Below are 21,629 nucleotides of genomic sequence, written 5' to 3'. Positions count from 1 at the left end.
AAAAGTTTATTTATTTTGAGAGAGAGAGAGAGAGAGAGAGAGAGAGAGAGCGAGCAACCGGGGGAAGGGACAGACAGAGAGAGAGAGAGACAGAGAGACAGAGAGCAAGAGAGAGAATCCCACGTAAGCTCCGTGCTCTCAGCATGGAGCCCGATGCAGGGCTGGAACTCATGAACCCTGAGATCATGACCTGAGAAACCAAGAGTGGGAAACAACCCACTTGAGCCACCCAGGTGCCCCTAGCTATGTCTTGGTTTTAATACAGAAAGAAGGTATAAAACTGCATATTCCTTTGGAGTTTCTCTTGTTTTCTTTTGTTAGAAATTGCTCGTGAATAGATCCAATCAGAGGCATTTGGCTACACCATTCCAACTCTTTACTTTGTATCAGTTTATGCTGAAAGCTCTATTAGATCTGCATTTTATAAAGGTATTCCTTGAAAGTTTAATCTTGAAAGGAATGCCGACCTGATTCACACTTAAATATGTGACGTTGTGGCTTTTATGGTCTGTGATAAGTCCAAGGGGCCCTGGGTCCAAGAGGGCAGACTTCTAATGGGCAGGTTATAATTCGCAGACTGAAAATATTGTTGCTGTTCCACTAATAACATAGGAAATGTGTTTTTATCTATTCGAGATGAACAGCATTAAAATATATGTATTTCTAATTCCATTAAAACAATAGGCACTGTTGTTTTTTGTGAGACTTTCTAGCTGATAAAGAACGTGTAATCCGTTATTATGTTTGTCTATATACATATGCCAAAGATATAAATTAGATTTGTATGTGAAACCTGAATTACTTATGCAGTCGGTGCCTACTAATTATGAAAAAGCTCCCTTCAGGAATAAAGTTGTGTTTTTAAGGTGATGGAACAAAGATAACGTTTCCTTTGGTTTAGAATTATTTTCATTGCCATTTCTTGTTCTTTTAGAAGCAGACAAGAACAATCTCCTTATGCATTGTTAATATAAAGAGAGAATATGATCCTTCACAGCCCTGGCACTCTTCCGACATAAGAGCTGGTCATCCATCGCTAGGCCACGTAGGCCCAGAAAGGGGAAGGAAGGGAAACAAAGGGAGAGCTGCTAAACCCCAGGATTCATTAGGTTTCAGGACAGTGCTGCTCAAAGGCCAATCCTGTGTCCTTTGGACAGCTGCCAAGTCTTTCTAGCATTAAGGAACCCTAAAAGGATGCCCACTAATGCTGCTTTCAACACCTGTCATTAAAATCCCTTGCATCCTACATCCTGTCAGGACCAGATACACCCATGTAGTGGTGGATTATTATTATTATTATCATCATACTCTTCATCTTCCCTTTATGCCAGTAATCAGCAGTTTGCTTCTGAAGGAGATCTTCTCTAGGGCACATGAGTTGGAGTGGATATTTCTTCTCTTCATAAATCAGTAATGTGTGCTATTGTTTCTCTCTTTGTTTTCCTTGTGATTATCATTTTCTCAGTGTATTTTTCTACTTTGATCTAATCATAGGATTTCCTTTCCTTTTTTATTTCTAAACTGTTTAACAGTCACTGGTCTTCATTTGCATTTTGTCTTAATTTAGTTTTTATCTAGTGCCATAACCCTTTTTTTTTACTTAGTACTTATACCCACTATCAACCCTAATATTCTCTCAGTAAATCTTCCCCAACTAAATATGTCAAGTAACCTAATCAAATCAGGAAAAATATAAAATAAATGGTTATGTAAAAAGAAAGAGCCTTCTGAGGATTAGAATCTTTTTTGTTACATAGAAGCATACACGTATTCACACATTAGCACACGTACAGTCCGTGTTCACAGATTTAAAAGCTCTCAGTGTGGTACACACACAGTATGTGTGCAGGATATCCCTGTCTATGGATGCGCATTTGTGTGGAGGTTTTAGGGATGGAAGGCCAGGTTCAGCAAGCATAGAGTCTGAATATTAAAAACTTCACACTGCTTTAAACATTTGTTTCATTAAATTTACCTTTAAAATTGATATAAGGTTCTTGGCAGTTTGCCAAAGCATTAATCTCTTGGTTCCTCATCTAATTTTCTGAGATTCCAGGTAGTATATACCTTCTATACAGGCTTGTATATACAGAATTCTTGGCTAAAATACTGCCCCACATGCAAAAGAATTAACTCAGACATTTTTTCCCGCATTTATTCGTGGACTCATTTATTCATCTCCCTGTAAACATTCCCTAGTTCCGTGGATGATACCGTGCAGAGGTCCTCAGGCAGCCGAAGCCAGAACTGTGGTGAGCATTCTCACCTCGTTCCTCCCTCACTTCTTGCAGTGAGTCAGTCCTGCTGCCTTCCTAAAATCTTGGATTCTTGCACATCCCCTAGTCCAGGGAACCTCCGCTTTTGTCTGGGTTGCTGAAATGCCTCCTAATTCACCTCTTGCTTCCATTCTTACATCTCTTTATTTCTCTGGCCATGTTTCTGTTAAAGTGGCTTTTTAAAAAATGTTTATTTATTTTAGTTTTGAGAATCCAAAGCAGGCTCCAGGCTCCCAGCTGTCAGCATAGAGCCCCATGCAGGGCTTGAACTCAGGAACCTGAGGTCATGACCTGAGCCTAAGTCGGATGCTTAAATGACTGAGCCACCGGGAGCTCCTAAAGTGGCTGTTTAACATTCAAATGTTGCTCTGCCTATTTGTAGGATAAAGGCTGATTTCCTTTCCATTATGTCACTTCAAGAGTTTTTCCACTCTTCCCTGAGTGTTTTCTCTAGTTAGTTCCTCTACAGCCTAGTTTGTCACCTCTCCTTCGTCACGCTCCTGACACCATAGTATGCTTGCCTCTGGCCTCTTCCTCCAGCCAGAAGGCTGGCAACTGCATCCTGGTAAATCCTAGCTCATATTGAGGATTCAGCTCCTATGTCACGTCCTCCTTAAAGACTCTCTGGTCTCCCAGAACTCTACGGCGGTAAATGCCTTATTTGATCCTGGTCTTTGTATCTTACTCATCTAATCATCAGTTCATTTGCCATTTCCCACACTAGAGTATAAGCTGTCGTGGGCTTAGAGTTGGGGTTTCCCTCTTGGTGTTCTGAATCTGATGTAGATTAAGTGCTCAATAAATAGTTGCTGTATGAATGAATGAGTCACCGTTAACCCGTGAAAGGCACCGTGCCAGATGCTGTGGCCACAGAAGAGGAAGCATAGACAACACACACAAATGGCTGAGCCTCTGGGGTATCACACAGACAATATCACTTAGTGAGGAAGTAACTCTCATCCTTAAAGGATGCTACTGCAGTTCTGTGAGGAGTGCACACTGGGGGAGCATGGCTCCTTGGAGTGGGCGCTTATGCTTCATTTTAAAGGGTGATTCAGACTAGGCTAGGTAGTTACTATTGAAATGTGCTTTAAAATATTTCAGTAATTAGGGGCACCTGGGTGGCTCAGTGGGCTGAGCACCAGGCTATTGGTTTTGACTCAGGTTGTGATCTTGTGATCCTGTGATTCAGGACTTCGAACCCCCATGAGGTTGAGCCCCACGGTGAGTTTGAGCCCACATGTGAGCTCAAGCCCCACATTGGGCTTGCTGCTATCAGCATGGAGCCTGCTTCAGATCCTCTGTCCCCTTTCTCTCTCTGCCCCTCCCCCACTCGCAAGTGTGAGTCTCTCTCTCTCAAAAATAAAACATTTTAAGAAATAACATAATTGGAGTAATTAATCTCACATTATTTCTCAGGTGATTTAGGATTCCTTTTAGCATTTCCTTGTCTTAAAGTCATTTTAAACCCACATTTTATTTATTATATTTAAAAGCTTACGGATATAAATATAAGTTAATTAGGTAGTACTAAGTTGATTGGATACAATTTTATTTCTTCCCCTAATCTAGAATTTGTCAAGCTCCTATGGGAAGAGATTTATCTAACAGAAATTATTGTGTATATCTACCTATGTTTTCTGTAACCTTAATAAAATTATCATTGTGATCCTATGGAATATGGAGAAAGTTAAGTTCTCAATCTTTGGTATTTGATAATATTACAGACATTTGATAAGGACAGTATCTGTAGATGGAAGTGAAGACAGCTGCAAATTTAAGCATGTAATTAATAAGAAAAGAGTTTGTAATAATTGTTCAACAAAACACAATCCAAATAGCATTTATACAATTTAAACACAATGTTCTATTCTGGAAGAATAAGGTATATGTGAATTACCTGATTCGGAAGTGAAATTAATCCTATGATAAAGTACTTAGAAGTTTAACTGCCTTTTTGTTACTAACTGTTTTTTATTTTGGCAAAACACATAATATGAGATCTGTCTTATTACCAAATTTGTAATTGCACAGTAAATACTGTTAACTCTATGCACATGGTTGTACAGCAGATCTCCAGAACTTTTTCATCTTGCATGATTGAAACTCTATACCCACTGAGCAGCAACTCTTCATTTCCCTCTTCACCAGCCCCTAGCAACCAGCATTCCACTTTCCACTTCTATGAGTTTGACTCTTTAGAACCCTTGTGTAAATGGAATCATGCAGTACTTATCTCTCCGTAACTGTAATGTCTCTGTAACTGACATTGGCATAATGTCCTCCAGATTTATCTGTTTTGTAGCATATGACAGATTTCTTTGTTTTAAGGCTGAATAATATTCTGTTTTATGTATATACCGTAGTTTCTTTATTCATTCACCTACTGATGGATGTTTAGAGTATTTCTGTCTCTTGGCCAATGTGAATAATGCTGCAGTGAATACAGGAGCACACATGTCTTTTCAGGATCCTGTTTGCAATTCTTTTGAATAAATACCCAGAAGTGGGATTGTTGGATCGTTTGGGAATTATATATATATAATTTTTGAGGAAATTCCACACTGTTTTCCATGGTGGCTCCACTATTTTATGTCTACCAACAGTGCACAAAGTCTACATTTTCTCCCATTTCCATGCAAATACTTCTTATTTTCTGCTTTTGTTTGTTTGTTGATAATGACCATCCTAACAGATGTGAAGTGTTACTTCATTGTAGTTTTGATTTGCATTTCCCTGATGATTAGTGATGTTGAGCATTTTTTTTTTCGTATGCAGGTGGATCATTTATATGGCTTCTGTGCCCATTTTTAAATTGGGTTATTTTGTTTTTTCCTATTGACTTGTAGGAGTTTCTCATATATTTTGAATACTAACCCCTCATGAGATATATGATTTGCAAATATTTTCCCCCATTCAGAAAGTTGTCGTTCACTCTGTTGACTATTTCCTTTGGTGCACAGAAGCTGTTTTAGTTTCATGTAGTCTCACTTGTCCATTTTGCTTTTATTTCCAGTGCTTTTGGTGTTGTATCCAAGAAATCATTGCCAGAATTACTGTTCTAAAGCTTTTCACCTGTTTTCTTCTAGAAGTTTTATAGTTTTGGGTCTTACATTTAAGTGTTTAATTCATTTTATGTTCACTTTTGTGTATGGTATAAGAAAAGTGTCCAATTTCATTCTTCTGTAATGTGTATATCTGGTTTCTTCAATGCCATTTGTTAAAGAGACTATCCGTTCCCCATTGAGTAGTCTTGTCACCCTTGTTGAAGATCATTTGACCATATATATATATATACATGGGTTTGTTTTTGGGCTGTCTGTTCTCTTCTGTTGGTCTATATGTCTATCCTATGCCAGTATCATACTGTTTGGAATACTGTAGCTTTGTAATATGTTTTAAAGTCAGGAAGTGGGAGACTCTAGCTTAGATTTTCTCAAGAGTGTTTTGGCTATTGTGGGTCTGTGGTTCTTTGTGAATATCAGGATTTAGTTTTTTCTCTTCCTGCAAGAAATGCCATTGAGATTTTGATAGAGATTGTGTTGACTCTGTGGATTCCTTTGGGTAATATGGATATTTTAACAATACTGTGTCTTCCAATCATGAATACAGGTCATCATTCCACTGATTTGTGTTATCTTTAATTTTTTTTTCAGCAGTGTTTTGTAGTTTAAGGTGTACAAGTCTTTTGCCTCATTGGTTTATTGCCAAGTATTTTATTATTTTTGATGCTATTATAAATAGGATTATTTTTTTAATTTCCTTTTGAAATTGTTTGCTGTTGGTGTATAGAGATGCAACTGATTTTTTGTATCTTGCAACTTTGCTGAATTTGTTTATTAGTTCTAACAGTTTTATGTGTATGTGGAATGTTTACTGTTTTATACTTTAAGATTGTGTCATCTGCCTATAGAGATAGAAGTTTAATTTCTGAATTATATTTAGTTTTACAGTAATTTTTATTAGGACAGTTATAATAATAATTTGCCTGCTTATATTTCTTTATGTCTTTTTTTCCCTCCTAAATATGACATATTAAGTTCAAACACGTACTCAAACCCTTTAGACCACAATCTTCCTGGAAGAGGTTTCTATGGGTTAAGAGGATTCAGGGCATAATAACATTTGACCCCTACAAAGCAACTTTATTAAGTATATGTTAATAAGATGACCACTTAACAAGAGAAAACTGAAGCTGAAACTTTTGTGACTTAATTGTATGGCATAATTAATAAGTGGTAATGCCATAACTAAAACTTAGTTTTCTCATCCATGGACTTTGTTGAGTAAATGAACCGACAATGCATTTTAACTTAGTAGTGCCACTTTTTTTTCTTGCTGATTTTCCTTTAGTTTTTTAATAATAGACTTTGCTTTTTACACCTGAGCGTTAATTAATGTATGGCTGGGGAAAGTGAAATATCTTTTGTAGTAGGGATCAGGTAGCCTGGGACAACCACACTTACTGAGGTAAATGCACAAACAGTTATAGGCATTATGAGCAAGTACTATATAATAGATTTACTTAATATATATTTTTAAAGTTTATTTATTTTGAGAGATAGAAAGAGTTCACGTGTGTGTGTATGTGGGGTGGGCGAGGTGCAGAGGGAGGGAGACAGAGAATCCTAAGTAGGCTCTGTGCTTTCAGCACAGAGCTCCATGTGGGGCTCTATCTCATGAACTATGAGATCATGACCTGAGCTGAAAATCAAGAGCTGGATGCTCAACCAACTGGGCCACCCAGTTGCCCCAAATTTACTTAATATTTTGAATTAAACTGTGTATTCTGTTTATTTTAACTTTATAGAGTTTTCCATTTTATCAGAACAGTATTATTTGTGTACATCTATGAATGAAATATACTTAATTGATTTATTTCCACTTAGTAAATCCAGTACCAGCATTCTGTGTGGCTTAGTGTAGTTTTCAATCATTAAAGAATTTATTTTTATACTGCTATGAATTATAGTTTTTTTTACTGACACACACTCAACTCCCAAATGATTATTTAGCATCTGAACTGATCCTACTCAGAAGTGCATTGTTTGCATTAATAAAATCTTAATAAATTTTCATTTTTCTAAGGATTCTTGTAATGTTACATTTATCAAGAGCCCTTACATGATTCATGGAAAGTGCTGAATTATGTATTTGACCTTGAGCATTGTTATTTTATTCTAAAGTTGGTTTTATCTGCCTATTCATCAGAATAAACACTGCTTACTTCCACTTAAAATGTATTTTGTTGTGCAAACTTAATATCTATGTTTTCAAATAAATATTTATATATCAGACTTTTTACAGCTCTGTTTTGTTTGCAAAGTCACCATCTTTCTTTCTTCATTTAACTTAAGATATGCAAAACCATTTATTATTTATGGAGGATTTGTTGAGATGAGAGTTCACCTGCTGGTAGCTATGACTCTATAATATGGTAATATCTCAGTCTGATTTCAGTCTCCTTCAGAGAGGATGGACTTTTTTTTTTAAGTTATTGAGTGAAGGTTATAAAGATGACAGGCTGCAGTGGAGGAATTATTCTTGAATTAAGCAGCCTAGGTTCATATGGCACATGTTATGTCTTACAAAAGCAACAGGAAAACCCATTACAGAACGATTCTGACCACTAACCTGAACCAATGAACTAATTGTATCTTTGTTGAAATGGCCTTAGAGATGTCAATCACACAGATCTTGAGGCTGAGCAGCTGATAATTTGCTCTTTCAGTTGACTGATAATTACTTCCAAGAAATTAGACAGCCTTAGTAAGAGGAAAACATAATTGCTTTCCCAGTAATTTTTACTTATGATCAACAGAAATGAAAGAGTAAATAAATGTCTACATCTTGTTGGAAAATTTTATTCTTCCTTCATGTTTTTAACCTTTCAATTTTTTTCATTTTGAGAAAAATTTTCATTGTGTATGATATTTAGATACCACGTTTATTGGTTGTATTCTAGTGATTATTTAAGATTTCTCTGTTGTCAATTTTGATGTGATATTTGCTATTAAACTGAGCCTCATTTTATACTGAAAATATTAATAATGTTTCATGTGATCCCATAGCTACATCAACCAGATACCCACTGGCCTGAATCTGAGTATGGGTGACCTATGGATTCCTCAGGAATGAATGAGGAAGGTCCCCATGAGGAGGAAATGTATGAATGCCATATTATTTATCTCTTAATCTTGTTTTATGGTTAGCCCTAATGATTCCATTAAGTACGCTGAAATCCTGGTAATAGAGCCATAAGAAGAAACTTAGGAACGAAAAGTCTTTATAGTGTACAAGTATACATTCTTGTCTAGCAACAGAAGACTCAGGGCTTTGTTTATGGTGTCCATGTCTTTCCTAAAAATTAAAGAATGACCTTATCTCTTTAAAAAATCAAATATATATATATATATCTTTTTTGTTTTCCTTTTAGCATGTGGAGAAACCCTTCAAGAATCCAACGGCAACCTTTCCTCTCCAGGATTTCCAAATGGCTATCCTTCTTATACACACTGCATCTGGAGAGTTTCAGTGACCCCAGGGGAGAAGGTAGTGCATACCATCGAGAGTTCTTATTTAGTCTTATATAAATATTAAGATTCATCTTCTTTTAAATATAATTTGCTTTATTTTTATTGTTATCTGATTCTTCAAATAATAGACTGAAAACTCAAAAATTTTATAATGGCAATTGTTTAAACTCTGGGAACTTTCTGAAACATGTACTTTAAAAAATGGTAAATTCTCTAAAAGTGTTGAAATAATACAGATTATGTTCTCAGGCACAATGAAATTAAGTTAAAAATAAGTATTAGATAGATAACTAGAAAATCCCACACGTTTCAAAGTTAAGAAATATATATCAGATATCCAGTTCAACTAAGAAGCAATTATAGGGAAGATGAGAAATTATTTTCAACTATAATGCAACAAAAATACTGAATAGCAAGTCTGTACGATTCAGCTAGAGCAGTACTTAGAAGGAAATTCACAACTTAAATGCTCACATTAGCAAATAAAAAATGCCTTAAACTAATGAGTTAGACATCCCTTTTGAGTGACTAGAAACAGAGTAGTAAAATAAACAGAAAAGTACATAATGGAGGAAGTAATAGATAAAAGATAAAATTAATGAGATGAAAATAGCATTATATAAAGTCTGAAAAAGTTGATACATTGAGAAAACTTAGCAAAATAGGAACATGGTTGAAAATAGATCAAACAAGAAAAAGAATAACAGAGAAAGCACAATTATCTAATAATCAGAATAAAAAGGTTATCATAACCATAGATGCTCTAGATGCCTAACATTATGCCAATAACTTAAATATGGAGATGAAATGGGAAAATTCTTACAAAATACTGTTGACTTCTAACTCAAGAAGAAAAAAACAACTTGAATACTCCTATAACCACTAAAGAAAATGAATTCCTATTTAATTAAATTGTTAGATCTTTTTCAGCAATGAACATTCAGTCTCAGATGGCATAATTGTGAGTTCTAGCCAACATTCAAATAGGTGTAATCTTATATAAACTCTTCCAGGGAATAAAAAGGAAGATCCATTCTGCTATTTATATGGCTAGCAAAAACTTTATAGCATTCCTGACAAGGACAATATAAGAAAGGAAAATTATAATCCAAACTCACAGTTGAATATGGATGTAAAATCCTCTGTACCAAACCAAAGGTAAATGTATATGCGTGTACGTGTGTATACACAAACACTATTAGATGTGTCTCTCGGTTAAATCAAGAAGAAATCTCTATTGCTTATTTAACAACAACAAACCCTGAGCAAACTAGGCATAGGATACTTTATTAATCTCAGAAAGAAAATTGACAAAAATTACTGCAAATATCATTATTCTTGGGAAAATTCTGAAAGTATTTATTTCTATCACACCACTTCTTTTTCAACATTTTTGTTGGAAGTCATGGCATAATAAGGATTGAAAAGGAAGAAAGTTTCCCTTATTATATTTAGTTTGGTTATACATTTAAAAATTAGTCAGAAAGGAAATGAATAAATCTATTAACTTCTGGATTCTGTCTTGAATGCTAATCTTAAAAGTCTTCCCAGACCAAGATTGTATTGATATTTATATTTATTTTTGATACTTATTAAATAATTTCTATCATTTGCTTGTGGCTGATTTATCTGGAATGATGCAAATAGACTTAGAGTTTTGGTGAAAATTCAGTTAAGGTTAAAGAAAGTTTGATATTCCTGATAATTGAATGTTAAGAGGATCATTGGTATGGAGCTGTCCAGGGTGTTGCAAAAACTCAAAATGAAAATTGAATGAAACATTTGTGCGATGTGAAGAGTTTTAAACATAAAAAGTTACAGCTCATTTGGAATACAGGAATGCATACATAATTCTTCATACAGTTGTTTTCCGTTTAAGAACTAAAACTCGGGGCGCCTGGGTGGCTCAGTCGGTTGAGTGTCTGACTTCGGCTCAGTCATGATCTCACAGTCTGAGTTCGAGCCCTGCATCGGGCTCTGTGCTGATGGCTCAGAGCCTGGAGCCTCCTTCTGATTCTGTGTCTCCCTCTCTCTCTGTCCCTTTCCTGCTCATGCTCTGTCTCTCTCTGTCTCAAAAATAAATAAAAACATTAAGAAAAAAAAAATTAAAAAAAAAGAACGAAAACTCTGTGTTATAATGTAGTTACAGGTGTTGATCAATTTCTGTTTAGATTTCTGAGTAAACGTTATGAGAATATATTATGAAAGTCAGTCTTAAAAAGGTGCTGAAAAGCAAAATATAATATCTGATAAATGAGAGTAAGTTTAAAACTATACATAATTTTGAAAATAAAATTCTAGAATACAAAAAGTTTTGGAACAAGATTAATCAAATTAATCAACTCATAAGAGCAAAATAGTATCAGGAAAAAAATTGTTCTTCCTAACCAATTGCAGCACCCATACCATCAGTATTTAGAATTAATTCACTTTTCTTATCAGTATGAGTGCCAATAAAACTGTGTTTTCCAAAATATTGCAAATAGGAAGAAATCAACACATTTATCATCTTTTAAAATTATTTTTCTTAATGTGTATGATGATGAGCAAATAAATTCAATTAAGTGGTCAATGAACAATATCAACTCATTTTTCATTCTATGTTTTTATTGTTTTCTTTACTTCAAAATTTGGGTTTATTCGCCATTCTTTTCACTTCTTTAGTTGGAAGTTTAACTCACTAATTCCAAGAATTTTTTTCTTTTCCAATACAAATCTTCAAGGCTATAGATTTCCTTCTAAAAGCTACTTTATCTGAATTTCACTAGCTTGACACTGTGTTTTTGCTATTTTTCAATTCTCATTTTCTTCTTTGTCTCTTATTATTTCTTCTCAACCAACATATTTTTTGGTAACATACATTTTCTTATTTGTAAACACATGTTTTTCCAATCAACTTTTTCTTATTAATTTCCCCTCTAGTCACTTCTGATGAGAGATTATAGTATGTAAGGTGTCAGTCCCTGAAATATTTTGAGGCTGGCAGGATGACCTTGGAAGTGGCCAATATTCATAAAGAATAATTATTTCTTTAAAATGTGTTTTGTGCAGTAATTGGATGCCAAGTTCTCTATATATGCATTAGTGTTTTAATTGTGAAGTGTTATATTCTCTAATGATTATTTTTTACTTCATCTATCAAATAGAAAGGTATGCTAATATTTGTCAGTATTCAAAGGAGTTACTAATTTCTCTTTACTTTCTAAAATAAATACTATTTAAAATATATTTTGTTTTATATTATTAAATTTTATATACATGTTATGTTTAGAATATAACATCTTTTTGATAATCAAACTGTTATTATATACTAAATTTCTTTATCTCTAGTTATGATTTAGGTCAATACCCTTATTTTTTTCTGATATCAATAAGGATGCACATTCTTTTGATTAATATTCTTGCCTGATATATATTCATCTTGCTTTAGACATTCAGTCATTCTATGATCTTGTGTCTTACGTGTGTCCCTTTTAGAAAGCAAATAGTTTGGTTTAATTTTTTATTTAATTCATGATGGCTAGTTTTGTCTTTAGCTAGAGTGTTTATTGCAGTTACGTTTATTGTGATTACTGATATATTATTATTTCTTTTTTGCATTCTGTATGCTCCACTCTGTTTTTTTTATTTTACTTTTTGCCTTTTTATGTATTGAATTTATGGTTTCATTTATTTTCTCTCTATTGGTTTGAAAGTTTTAAGTGTGTATTTTCATATTTGGTACGCTTTTTCTACCAGTCTTTTTTTTTTTTTTAATTTTTTTTTTCAACATTTATTTATTTTTGGAACAGAGAGAGGCAGAGCATGAACGGGGGAGGGGCAGAGAGAGAGGGAGACACAGAATCGGAAACAGGCTCCAGGCTCTGAGCCATCAGCCCAGAGCCCGACGCGGGGCTCGAACTCACGGACCGCGAGATCGTGACCTGGCTGAAGTCGGATGCTTAACCGACTGCGCCACCCAGGCGCCCCTCTACCAGTCTTTTTTTATAAATATTTTTAATGTTTATTCATTTTTGAGACACAGAGACAGAGCATTAGTGGAGGAGGGTCAGAGAGAGAGGGAGACAGAGAATCCAAAGCAGGCTCCAGGCTCTGAGCTGTAAGCACTGAGCCCTACACCGGGCTCAAACCCACGAACTGTGAGATCATCACCTGAGCCGAAGTCAGAGGCTTAACTGACTGAGCCACCCAGGCACCGCTCTAGCAGTCTTTTTAATGGAGTCATATTTAATTAGTATTTTTATCCTTCTCCCAAACCATAAAAATATCCTAAAAAAAGATTACAATTCTCATTATCTTCATTTTTAGATGCTGTTATTTTTGTATTTTTCTTCCAGTTTGTTTCATCCTGACATAAATGAGATTTATTGTTTTTTTGCACTTAACATTTGTGAAACTATGCACAGATGTTTACCAATTTTTTTTATTCTGGTAAAAACACGTGGAAAACTTGCTGCCTTAACTATCTTTAAGTGTACAGTTCAGTAGTGTTAAGTACATTCACATTGTGATGACGGTGATTTCCAGAGCATTTCCATTTTGCAAAACTAAAACTCTGTACCTTTTAACCAAGCCCATTTTCCCCACCCCTCAACTCCTGGCAAACACCATTCTGTTTGTTTCTGTGAGGTTGATTACTTTACATACCTCACATAAGTGGAAGCTTACAGTATTTGTCTTCTTGTGACTGGCTTATTTCATCTAGCATAATGGTCTCAGAGTTTAACTATGTTTTAGCTTGTGACAGGATTTTCTTTCTTTTTAAGGCTGAATAATATTCCAGTATATGTATAGACCGCATGTGTTTATCCGTTCATCCATTGATAGACATTTGAGTTGGTTCCATCTTTTGGCTATTGTCAATGGTGCGACCATGAACATGAGTATGCAGATATCTCTTCACGACAGTCCTTTCCATTCTTGTGGATATATTCCCAGAAGTGGAATTGTTGGATAATTTGGTAGTTCTGTTTTTCATTTTTTGAAGAATTTCCATATTGTTTCCCACAGTGGTCGGATCATTCTACAATCCCACCAACAATGTAGAAAGGTTCCAATTTCTCCACATCTTCACCAGTATGTAGTGTTTTCTGTTTTTGTTTGTTTGTTTGTTTGTTTGTTTTTTGTTTGTTTTTTTTTTTGGAAGTCACCATCCTTTTCGGTCAGAGGTAATATCTCATTGCAGGGTTTTCTTTTCTTTTTTTAATTAACTTTATTATTTTTTTAAATTTACATCTAAATTTATTATTTAGCTGTAAATAAAAGGATTCTTTTATTTTTTCTTGTGGAGTTTAGGATTTCTTTATATATTCCGACTATTAACCCTTTATGAGATATATGATTTGCAAATATTTTCTTCTTTTCTGTAGTTGCCTTTGTAACGTGTTGATTATTTGTTTTGCAAAAAAGCCTTTTAGTTTGACATAGCACCGCTTAACTCTTCCTGCTTTTTTTGCTTGTGCTTTTGTGCCATATCCAAGAAATCATTGAATCATGAAGCTTTTCCTCTATGCTTTCTTCTAGTTTTGGGTTTTGCATTTAGGTCTTTAATTCATTGTTGAATTAATTTTTGCATATGGCTTAAGTTAAAGGTGACTTCATTCTCTTGTACATGAGTATTCATTCTCAATAGCATTTGAAGATTTATCAAATACTTTTATTCATTATTTCTTCTTGCATTTCTGACTTCCATTAAATCTCATTTTTGTCCTGCCTATGGTTTATACTTTAGATTATTTTTTTTATTAGCATTTTTGGGAAGTATTTTTTTCTGTTTGCAAATGTGAAATATTTTTTTTACTTGAATTCATGATAATGTAGTTTCACTGTATATAATTGGCTATACGTTTAACTTTGCGACATATCAAAACTTGCAGAAATACTTTCTTTTTTTAATGTTTGTTTATTTATTTTGAGAGAGAGAGTGCACACGAATGCAAGCAAGTGACAGGTAGAAAGAAAGGGAGAGAGAGAGAATCCCAAACAAGCTCTGCACTGCAGAACCCGACACAGGGTTTGATCCCATGAACCGTGAGAACATAACCTGAGCTGAAACCAAGAGTCAGATGCTTAACTGATGGAACCATCCAGGCACCCCGGCAGGAATATTTTCATTTGAAATATTTCTTAATGTAGGATCCTGGAAATTGAAGATACCAAAAGTGATTTAATGACACCTAAAAATTGAATAAATTATAACCATATAAAATAAGTTTACAGAAATTATTATAAAATTACGCTGTTTGCAGATGATTTCTCATGGCAGTTTTTTCAAATTCTAAAATCTCAAGATTTCTCCCATGTAATAAAATGCATTTTAAATGCATTGTATAACAATGTGTAATCTCTCCATTTATGTTACTAAACTAGTAAAAATCTGATAAGCATACACAACACATATGAAAAAATTGTCAAGCGCCCTACATATGAATATAAAAACATGAATGTTGTATAAATTTAATCAAATGAAATCAAGCCGCATAATTTACAAGATTGCAAATGTTTTGGCTCAGTATTATGAGGATAGTTCAGTATTATAAAATCTATTATTTTGTCAAATAATTGTATCAAAATGGAAAGAAAAAGCTGGCTAAAAATTTCATAAATGCTGGCAACACTAGAGTTCAATATGTATTTTGAATGACAACGTGATGAATTAAGCATAGCAGGAATGTTTTCAATTTAGTAAATATAAGAAACTAATATTTATTGAGTATTTACTATGCCAGGCACCGTGTTAAACTTCTCATGCCCTATCGGGTTTAGTATTGTAATTATCTCTATTTTATACATGAAGAAGTTGAACTTAAGAAAGGATTGAGTAACCCCCTTGACACCACACAATTTGCAATTGGCAGAGCTAATCATTAAATTTTTCTTTAGTTATAGAGAATATATTTTATCTTTTTACAAATTCAGAAGAATCAACTAAAAAAACACACTTAAGTTGATCAGGTAAAACAAATATGTTAAAATGGAACAGAGTTTAAAAACTGAAGACTTTAATGTGGGACTAAAAAAACTAGCTTGTCATGTAGCAGGATGTTGAGATATGTATCATATGTCAGGATATATTAAAATTGTCAGTTTTTCCCAAATAAATATATAGGTGTTTTTTTTTAATATTTACTTATTTAATCTATTAGTTTTTAAAAATATTTATTTATTTTTGAGAGAGACAGAGCGTGAGCAGGGGATGGGCAGAGAGAGAGAGACACACACACACACAATCTAAAGCAGGCTTTAGGCTCTGAGCTGTCAGCACAGTTTGAACAGCTGGGACTTGAACTCACAAACTGCCAGATCATGACCTGAGCACCAGATCATGGCTGAGCCACCCAGGTGCCCTTATATATTTATTTTTAAGTAGGCTTCATGTCCAGCGCAGAGCCCAATGTGGGGCTTAAACTCAAGGCCTGAACTGAGATCAAGAGTCGGACACTTAACTGACTGAACCACCCTTTTTTTTTAAATGTTTAAAAATTTTTAAGTAGGCCAAATTAATGTATAGCTTTAATGTAATTGCAGTAAATTTCCAATAGATTTTTGTTTTATACGTATACCCAATTATTTCAGAGGTTATTTATAAAATATTAAGGGTTGGGGCGCCTGGGTGGCACAGTCGGTTAAGCGTCCGACTTCAGCCAGGTCACGATCTCGCGGTCCGGGAGTTCGAGCCCCGCGTCGGGCTCTGGGCTGATGGCTCAGAGCCTGGAGCCTGTTTCCGATTCTGTGTCTCCCTCTCTCTCTGTCCCTCCCCCATTCGTGCTCTGTCTCTGTCTCAAAAATAAATAAACGTTAAAAAAAAATTTAAATATTAAGGGTTGGAATAACCAAGGCAAGTTAGAAAAAAATGAAGAAAAGTGGATTGCACTGTAAGATGATAGAAAAACATTATGGAGCTTTGGTAATTCATCCTCTGTGGTAATGTCAAAACAGGCTTCTGAATCAATAGAAGAAACTAAAAAGACCAGAACTGTGTTTGAGGGCAAAAAAAGACTTGTCATATATTTGTTTATAAAGATTATTTTTCAAATAAGTTGGGCAAAAATTTTTTTAAATAAATAATAATGAAATCATTTTTAAGTAAAAGAAATTAAACTTACACTTTATATTTTTCTGAAGAAAACGTAAGTGATTTGTTTTGTTTTGTGTTTCTGGAAAAGTGGTGTTGAGTACACAAATCAAAAATAAGATAATGAAAAATAATACATGAGAATAATTAAATAAATCAAGTCTTTTTTTAATCATACAACACCACAAATAAGAAGCAAGCAAAGTGGAAATGCTGAGATAGGAGAGCTCAGATCTTCTTGAGAGATCTAGACTTTTGATACTGACTTTGAAAGGTATAAAGGGATTCCAGAAACAGGGAAAGTGAGAGTGGTGTCCTGGGAGGAATTACGTACACCCTGAATAAAGGAGTGCTGGAATTGGGGGTGCTTTTTCCAGGGCACAACGGCAAGAAGTCAGGGATGGGTGGGATGCAGATTCTGTGTTTGAGGTAGTGAAAGATGAGGCTGCAGTGGTGGGTTATGACCCTAGAGTCGTGATGTCCAGGTTTAGAAATTTATGTTGAGTTGAATGTGAACCCACTGGTACCCAACTTTGAAAGGATTAAAGTGGCCATACAGGTAGGGTGAATTAGAGACCAGTGAACCTGAAAACCAAACACGGCTTTTGAAATTATTTCAGTTAATGCAAAGAGGTATGGAGAACGAGGTCAGTGAAAATGGAGGGAGAACATTAGGGGAATTGTGCAAATTGGAATTGATTAAGTATGGAGTGGAGTAGGAATTAAGGAAGAGGAGGTGTGAAAAATGTTCCTCTGAGTAGTTGGTAATGACACATCAAAATGTCAAAATCCAGGTGTTATCATATAATTTTAAGTAGAGAAATTACTCTATGTCATAATCCAATGCCTGTTTTTTACCTGTCATATAATAAATCCCTGATGGAATTAGGGATCTACCTGATGCATACAACTAGTTTGTTGTAAAGCAGGGACTTGAGCCAAGGCCCCAGGTTCTCCTGTCTATTCTTTAGATTTTAAAGTAAGAATCCCTTACTTTAATGTGTTGATTTTCCTGTGAAACCTTATAATTAAGCTGATATTTTTATGTTTCCCAGCACAGTTGGATTAAGTAAATTGGGTCAGTGGTTTTATTTATTTGATAACTATCTTCAGGATTTATATTATGAGGATTTATATTTACCATGAAAATATTAATACATGAGAATCTTAACAATGCTTTCAGATTACCTTAGTGGTTTGCTAACATTATCCAATTAAATCCTTCTGATTTAACTCTGCTGAGACCAGCTTGATATTGTGGCCTCCAGGGCTTTTATGGTAAGAAAATATATTCAAACTAAGAAAGTTTAAGTAAACTAGCAAACCAAGAAGCTAGAACCTGAACCCATGCTCTCTGATGCCCAGTCATAAATAGCTTTCAGTTGCAGAAAAAAAGATGTAAATTTTTTCCCTTTGGCATGATACAATTCAGGGCTGAACAAAAGCGTAATGATCAATTATTCCATGAGTTTGGAAATTTTTCTGGAAAGGATATACAGTAAATATCTTTGGCTTTTCAGTTCATACAGTTTGTTTCAAATGTTAAATTCTATCATATTGCAAAAGCAATCACAGACGATGTGTAAAGGAATGGGTCCAACAAACTTTTACAAAAACTGACTGAAGGCTGGATTTGACCCATGGAGGATAGTTTACTGATCTTCTCACCCCTTAGTCTTATTCCTGAGAAGAAACCTATAGTCCCGCTAGAGATAATTAGGTTTTTCCAAGCTCCTTCTGGCTGGAACCCAGAAATCTATTTTATTTTACTGCTTTTGATTCTAATATTTTTTTTCTAAAAAGCCATTTAATGATATCAGTCTAATTGATAAGATTTGTGTCTTCCTCATCCTCAGCACTGTAAGGTATAAACATTATTCTAATTAGTCCTTCTGTGGTGCTCATGGAATTAGTGTAGGTAGTCAGTAATGTCTTCATTATGCTGACAGTAGTTTTTTGATTATTTTTTTCTCTGGAGATACGCAGGCATCCAGTCCCTTGTCTGTTGATCTGCCTTTCTTCAAGACTCTGTACTCTGTACAAAGTATTAATAAGCAAACTCCACAGCAATTGTATCAATTTAACTTAGCAACTAAGACTCATAACAGATCACAGGAGATCTTAAAATTATTCCTTGTATCTCCTTCAATCTCATGTTCCAGGGGAGCCATGACTAAATTTAAATTGATACTGCTAAATTGATACTTACAGTAAGAAATAAACATTTATATAATTGTGCTAGGTAGTTTTTCCTTCATCGTTCTTTAAAAAAGGTGCAACATATTTCATAAAATAATATAATGTAAGACAACCAGATATTTTCCAAGTGCTTTTGATTTGCAGTTCAAGTATGGATTCTGCTAGCAACCTTAGTCAAAGGCCAGCATTTTACTTCTAGGTCAGAGCCCTAAGATTTGATTTTAGAAAACCTATCTTTATTGCATTTTCTGCTTCTAAAGGACTCTGTGTTTTATATTAAAATCGGCCATTTTTGTTCCTCCACAGTGCTTGGCATTTAAAATAGAAGATTAAAAACAAGATAGGAAACTTTTCTGTTTAGAGTTATCCCCTTCCAACTGTGTGTGTGTGTGTGTGTGTGTGTGTGTGTGTGTGTTCCGAACTTCAAATATTAACTACTTGTTAGCAATCCAACCACATTGTTTCAATTTTGAATACAATTTGACCATATACATACTTCCAATTTAGCTGATTTCTTTCCCTCCTAGAAGAGGAAGTGATACTATTTGCACACCATTATAAAATCCACCTTTAGATCCAAGAAGGAAACCATAAAATGAGCCTTAGGGTCTACTGTTTGTGTCTAAATTCTAGTTTTGCCATTTTTACTATAATAACTGAGTTCTTATATGATCCTACAGATTCGAATCCCTGGTGGTTGCTGTAGAGAAAACACAAATGTAGAATGAAACCTAATATCAGGCAGTGGTAGTGTTTTGCATTTGTAGCAGGCTTAAAGTAAATACAAAATTAAGGAGAAAAACCAGAAATTACTTCTCAATTATGTCGTAAGAATAACCTAATGTTGCATTGGTATTCAGAGATGGAGTCGAAATGTATTGGGAACCTCAGAAAAAAATGGTTCGAAACTATGTATTTTGGTAATCGAATGTTGAGGAGTACCGAAAAAGAAAGAAAAATATGATCAGTCCTGTGTCCTTGGATATTTTGGAAATTTTTGTAACAGTTTTGAGAATATTTTGAATGATAAAATTAGGTGAAGGAAAAGAAAAAGGAGAAAAAGAGAAACTATAAATAAGATAGAAATAAATGAACAATTAAATAAAACCAAGTTGTGCTACATTTACTGTATTACATTAAAAAACAGAACAGTGTGCCTCTACTTTCATCTCTTGGAATTAAGAAAGTACATGTTCAAGGAAACCAAAAAAGGTCGAATTTAATGGTGAGATGTTAATGCCATTATAAAGTACAGACTTTCATTATAGGTAGATTCTTAGTTTCTATCTCTATAAAATGAGTATATGGGCAAGTATCATCAATGTTGGCGTACAGTTTTATTGATCATTGTGTTGCTGAAATATAAGATGCCATGAGAAATATTTATTATTATGCTATATCTTCAATTCTTGGAAGAAATAAGTTAGTTTAGGATTGATCTGACATAGGGGCGCCTGGGTGGCTCAGTCAGTTAAGTGTCCGACTTCGGCTCAGGTCATGATCTCCTGGTTCATGAGTTTGAGCCCCACTTCAGGCTTCATGCTGACAGTTGAAGCCTGTCTGGGAGTCTCTCTCTCTCTCTCTCTCTCTCTCTCTCTCTCTCTCTCTCTCAAAATAAATAAACTATAAAAAGGTATTTTAAAAATCTTTAAAAAAGGATTGATTTGCCATAGTTTCTTTCTTATGTTAAGTGTTATGTTAAGTTACTTATGTTAACTTATGTTAAGTATTATATTCAAGAAAGGGGAGAAGTATATGTTTCCTTACACAAAAATGGCGGTACTTTTCTGGAATATGGACTTAGCATTGATTGCTTATTTATATATTTTACTCATTTCTTGAGCTCGAGAGTACCCTTACATTCAGATTTTTATATTGTCACCAGAGGATTCTTTCAATGTTATCACAAGCTATAGTTTTAGATTAGAAGCATTTATTTAAATACTCATAATTGGTCACTTTGGGCCAAAGTCCATTTCAGTTCTGGAGTAAAAAACAGGTTTACTGCACACCTCAAGTATCTTAGATACTTTAAGCAGAATAGAGTTTAGAATGAGTTTTTGGGAATAACAAAACTATTTTCCAAGTGAATTTTACTTCAGGTAGGTACATTTCTCATGTTAGTTTGGCTCTACTTTTAGTGTAATCAAGAAGAGTTAATTATTTGAAAAACAAACTCTTGTTATAAAGCAGTAAGAAAGTTATCCCTCCTAGAGTTGTTCTTGAGTTATCTGAATCATCTCCACAAAAAGCAGCATCACTTCAAAACAAAGTACAAAATGAGGGGTCATGTGCAAGATCTTCTAACTTAAAAGGTCTTTGAATATATATTCTTGGATCTAGAGAAGCATAATGACATCTGTCTTTGATTATACTTACATGGACAAATTCAAATTTTAGAGCTGTATTTAAAACATTTCAACATACACAATGATATTATGTTCTTGGAACATAGCACATGGTGGTAATTTTTAACATAATTATAGATGTCTGACTGGTCGTCTTTGAAATAAATTATTAAAAAGAAGACGTTCATGGCAAAAT

At 34.3% G+C, this 21,629-nt stretch overlaps 1 protein-coding gene across 1 annotated transcript in view; it reads left to right on the top strand.

The window, feature by feature from the left end:
• The window catches only part of TLL1 (tolloid like 1), a 214,081-nt gene that overhangs the window by 129,250 nt on the left and 63,202 nt on the right, over positions 1 to 21,629 (top strand). The window contains exon 9 of the mRNA XM_043566011.1: positions 8,713 to 8,828. Coding sequence (XP_043421946.1) covers positions 8,713 to 8,828 — 116 coding nt within the window. The remainder of the gene's footprint in view (positions 1 to 8,712; positions 8,829 to 21,629) is intronic.

This window comes from Prionailurus bengalensis, chromosome B1, assembly GCF_016509475.1.
Source record: "Prionailurus bengalensis isolate Pbe53 chromosome B1, Fcat_Pben_1.1_paternal_pri, whole genome shotgun sequence".
NCBI lineage: Eukaryota > Metazoa > Chordata > Mammalia > Carnivora > Felidae > Prionailurus > Prionailurus bengalensis.
This window is presented reverse-complemented; position numbering and strand designations above follow the sequence as displayed.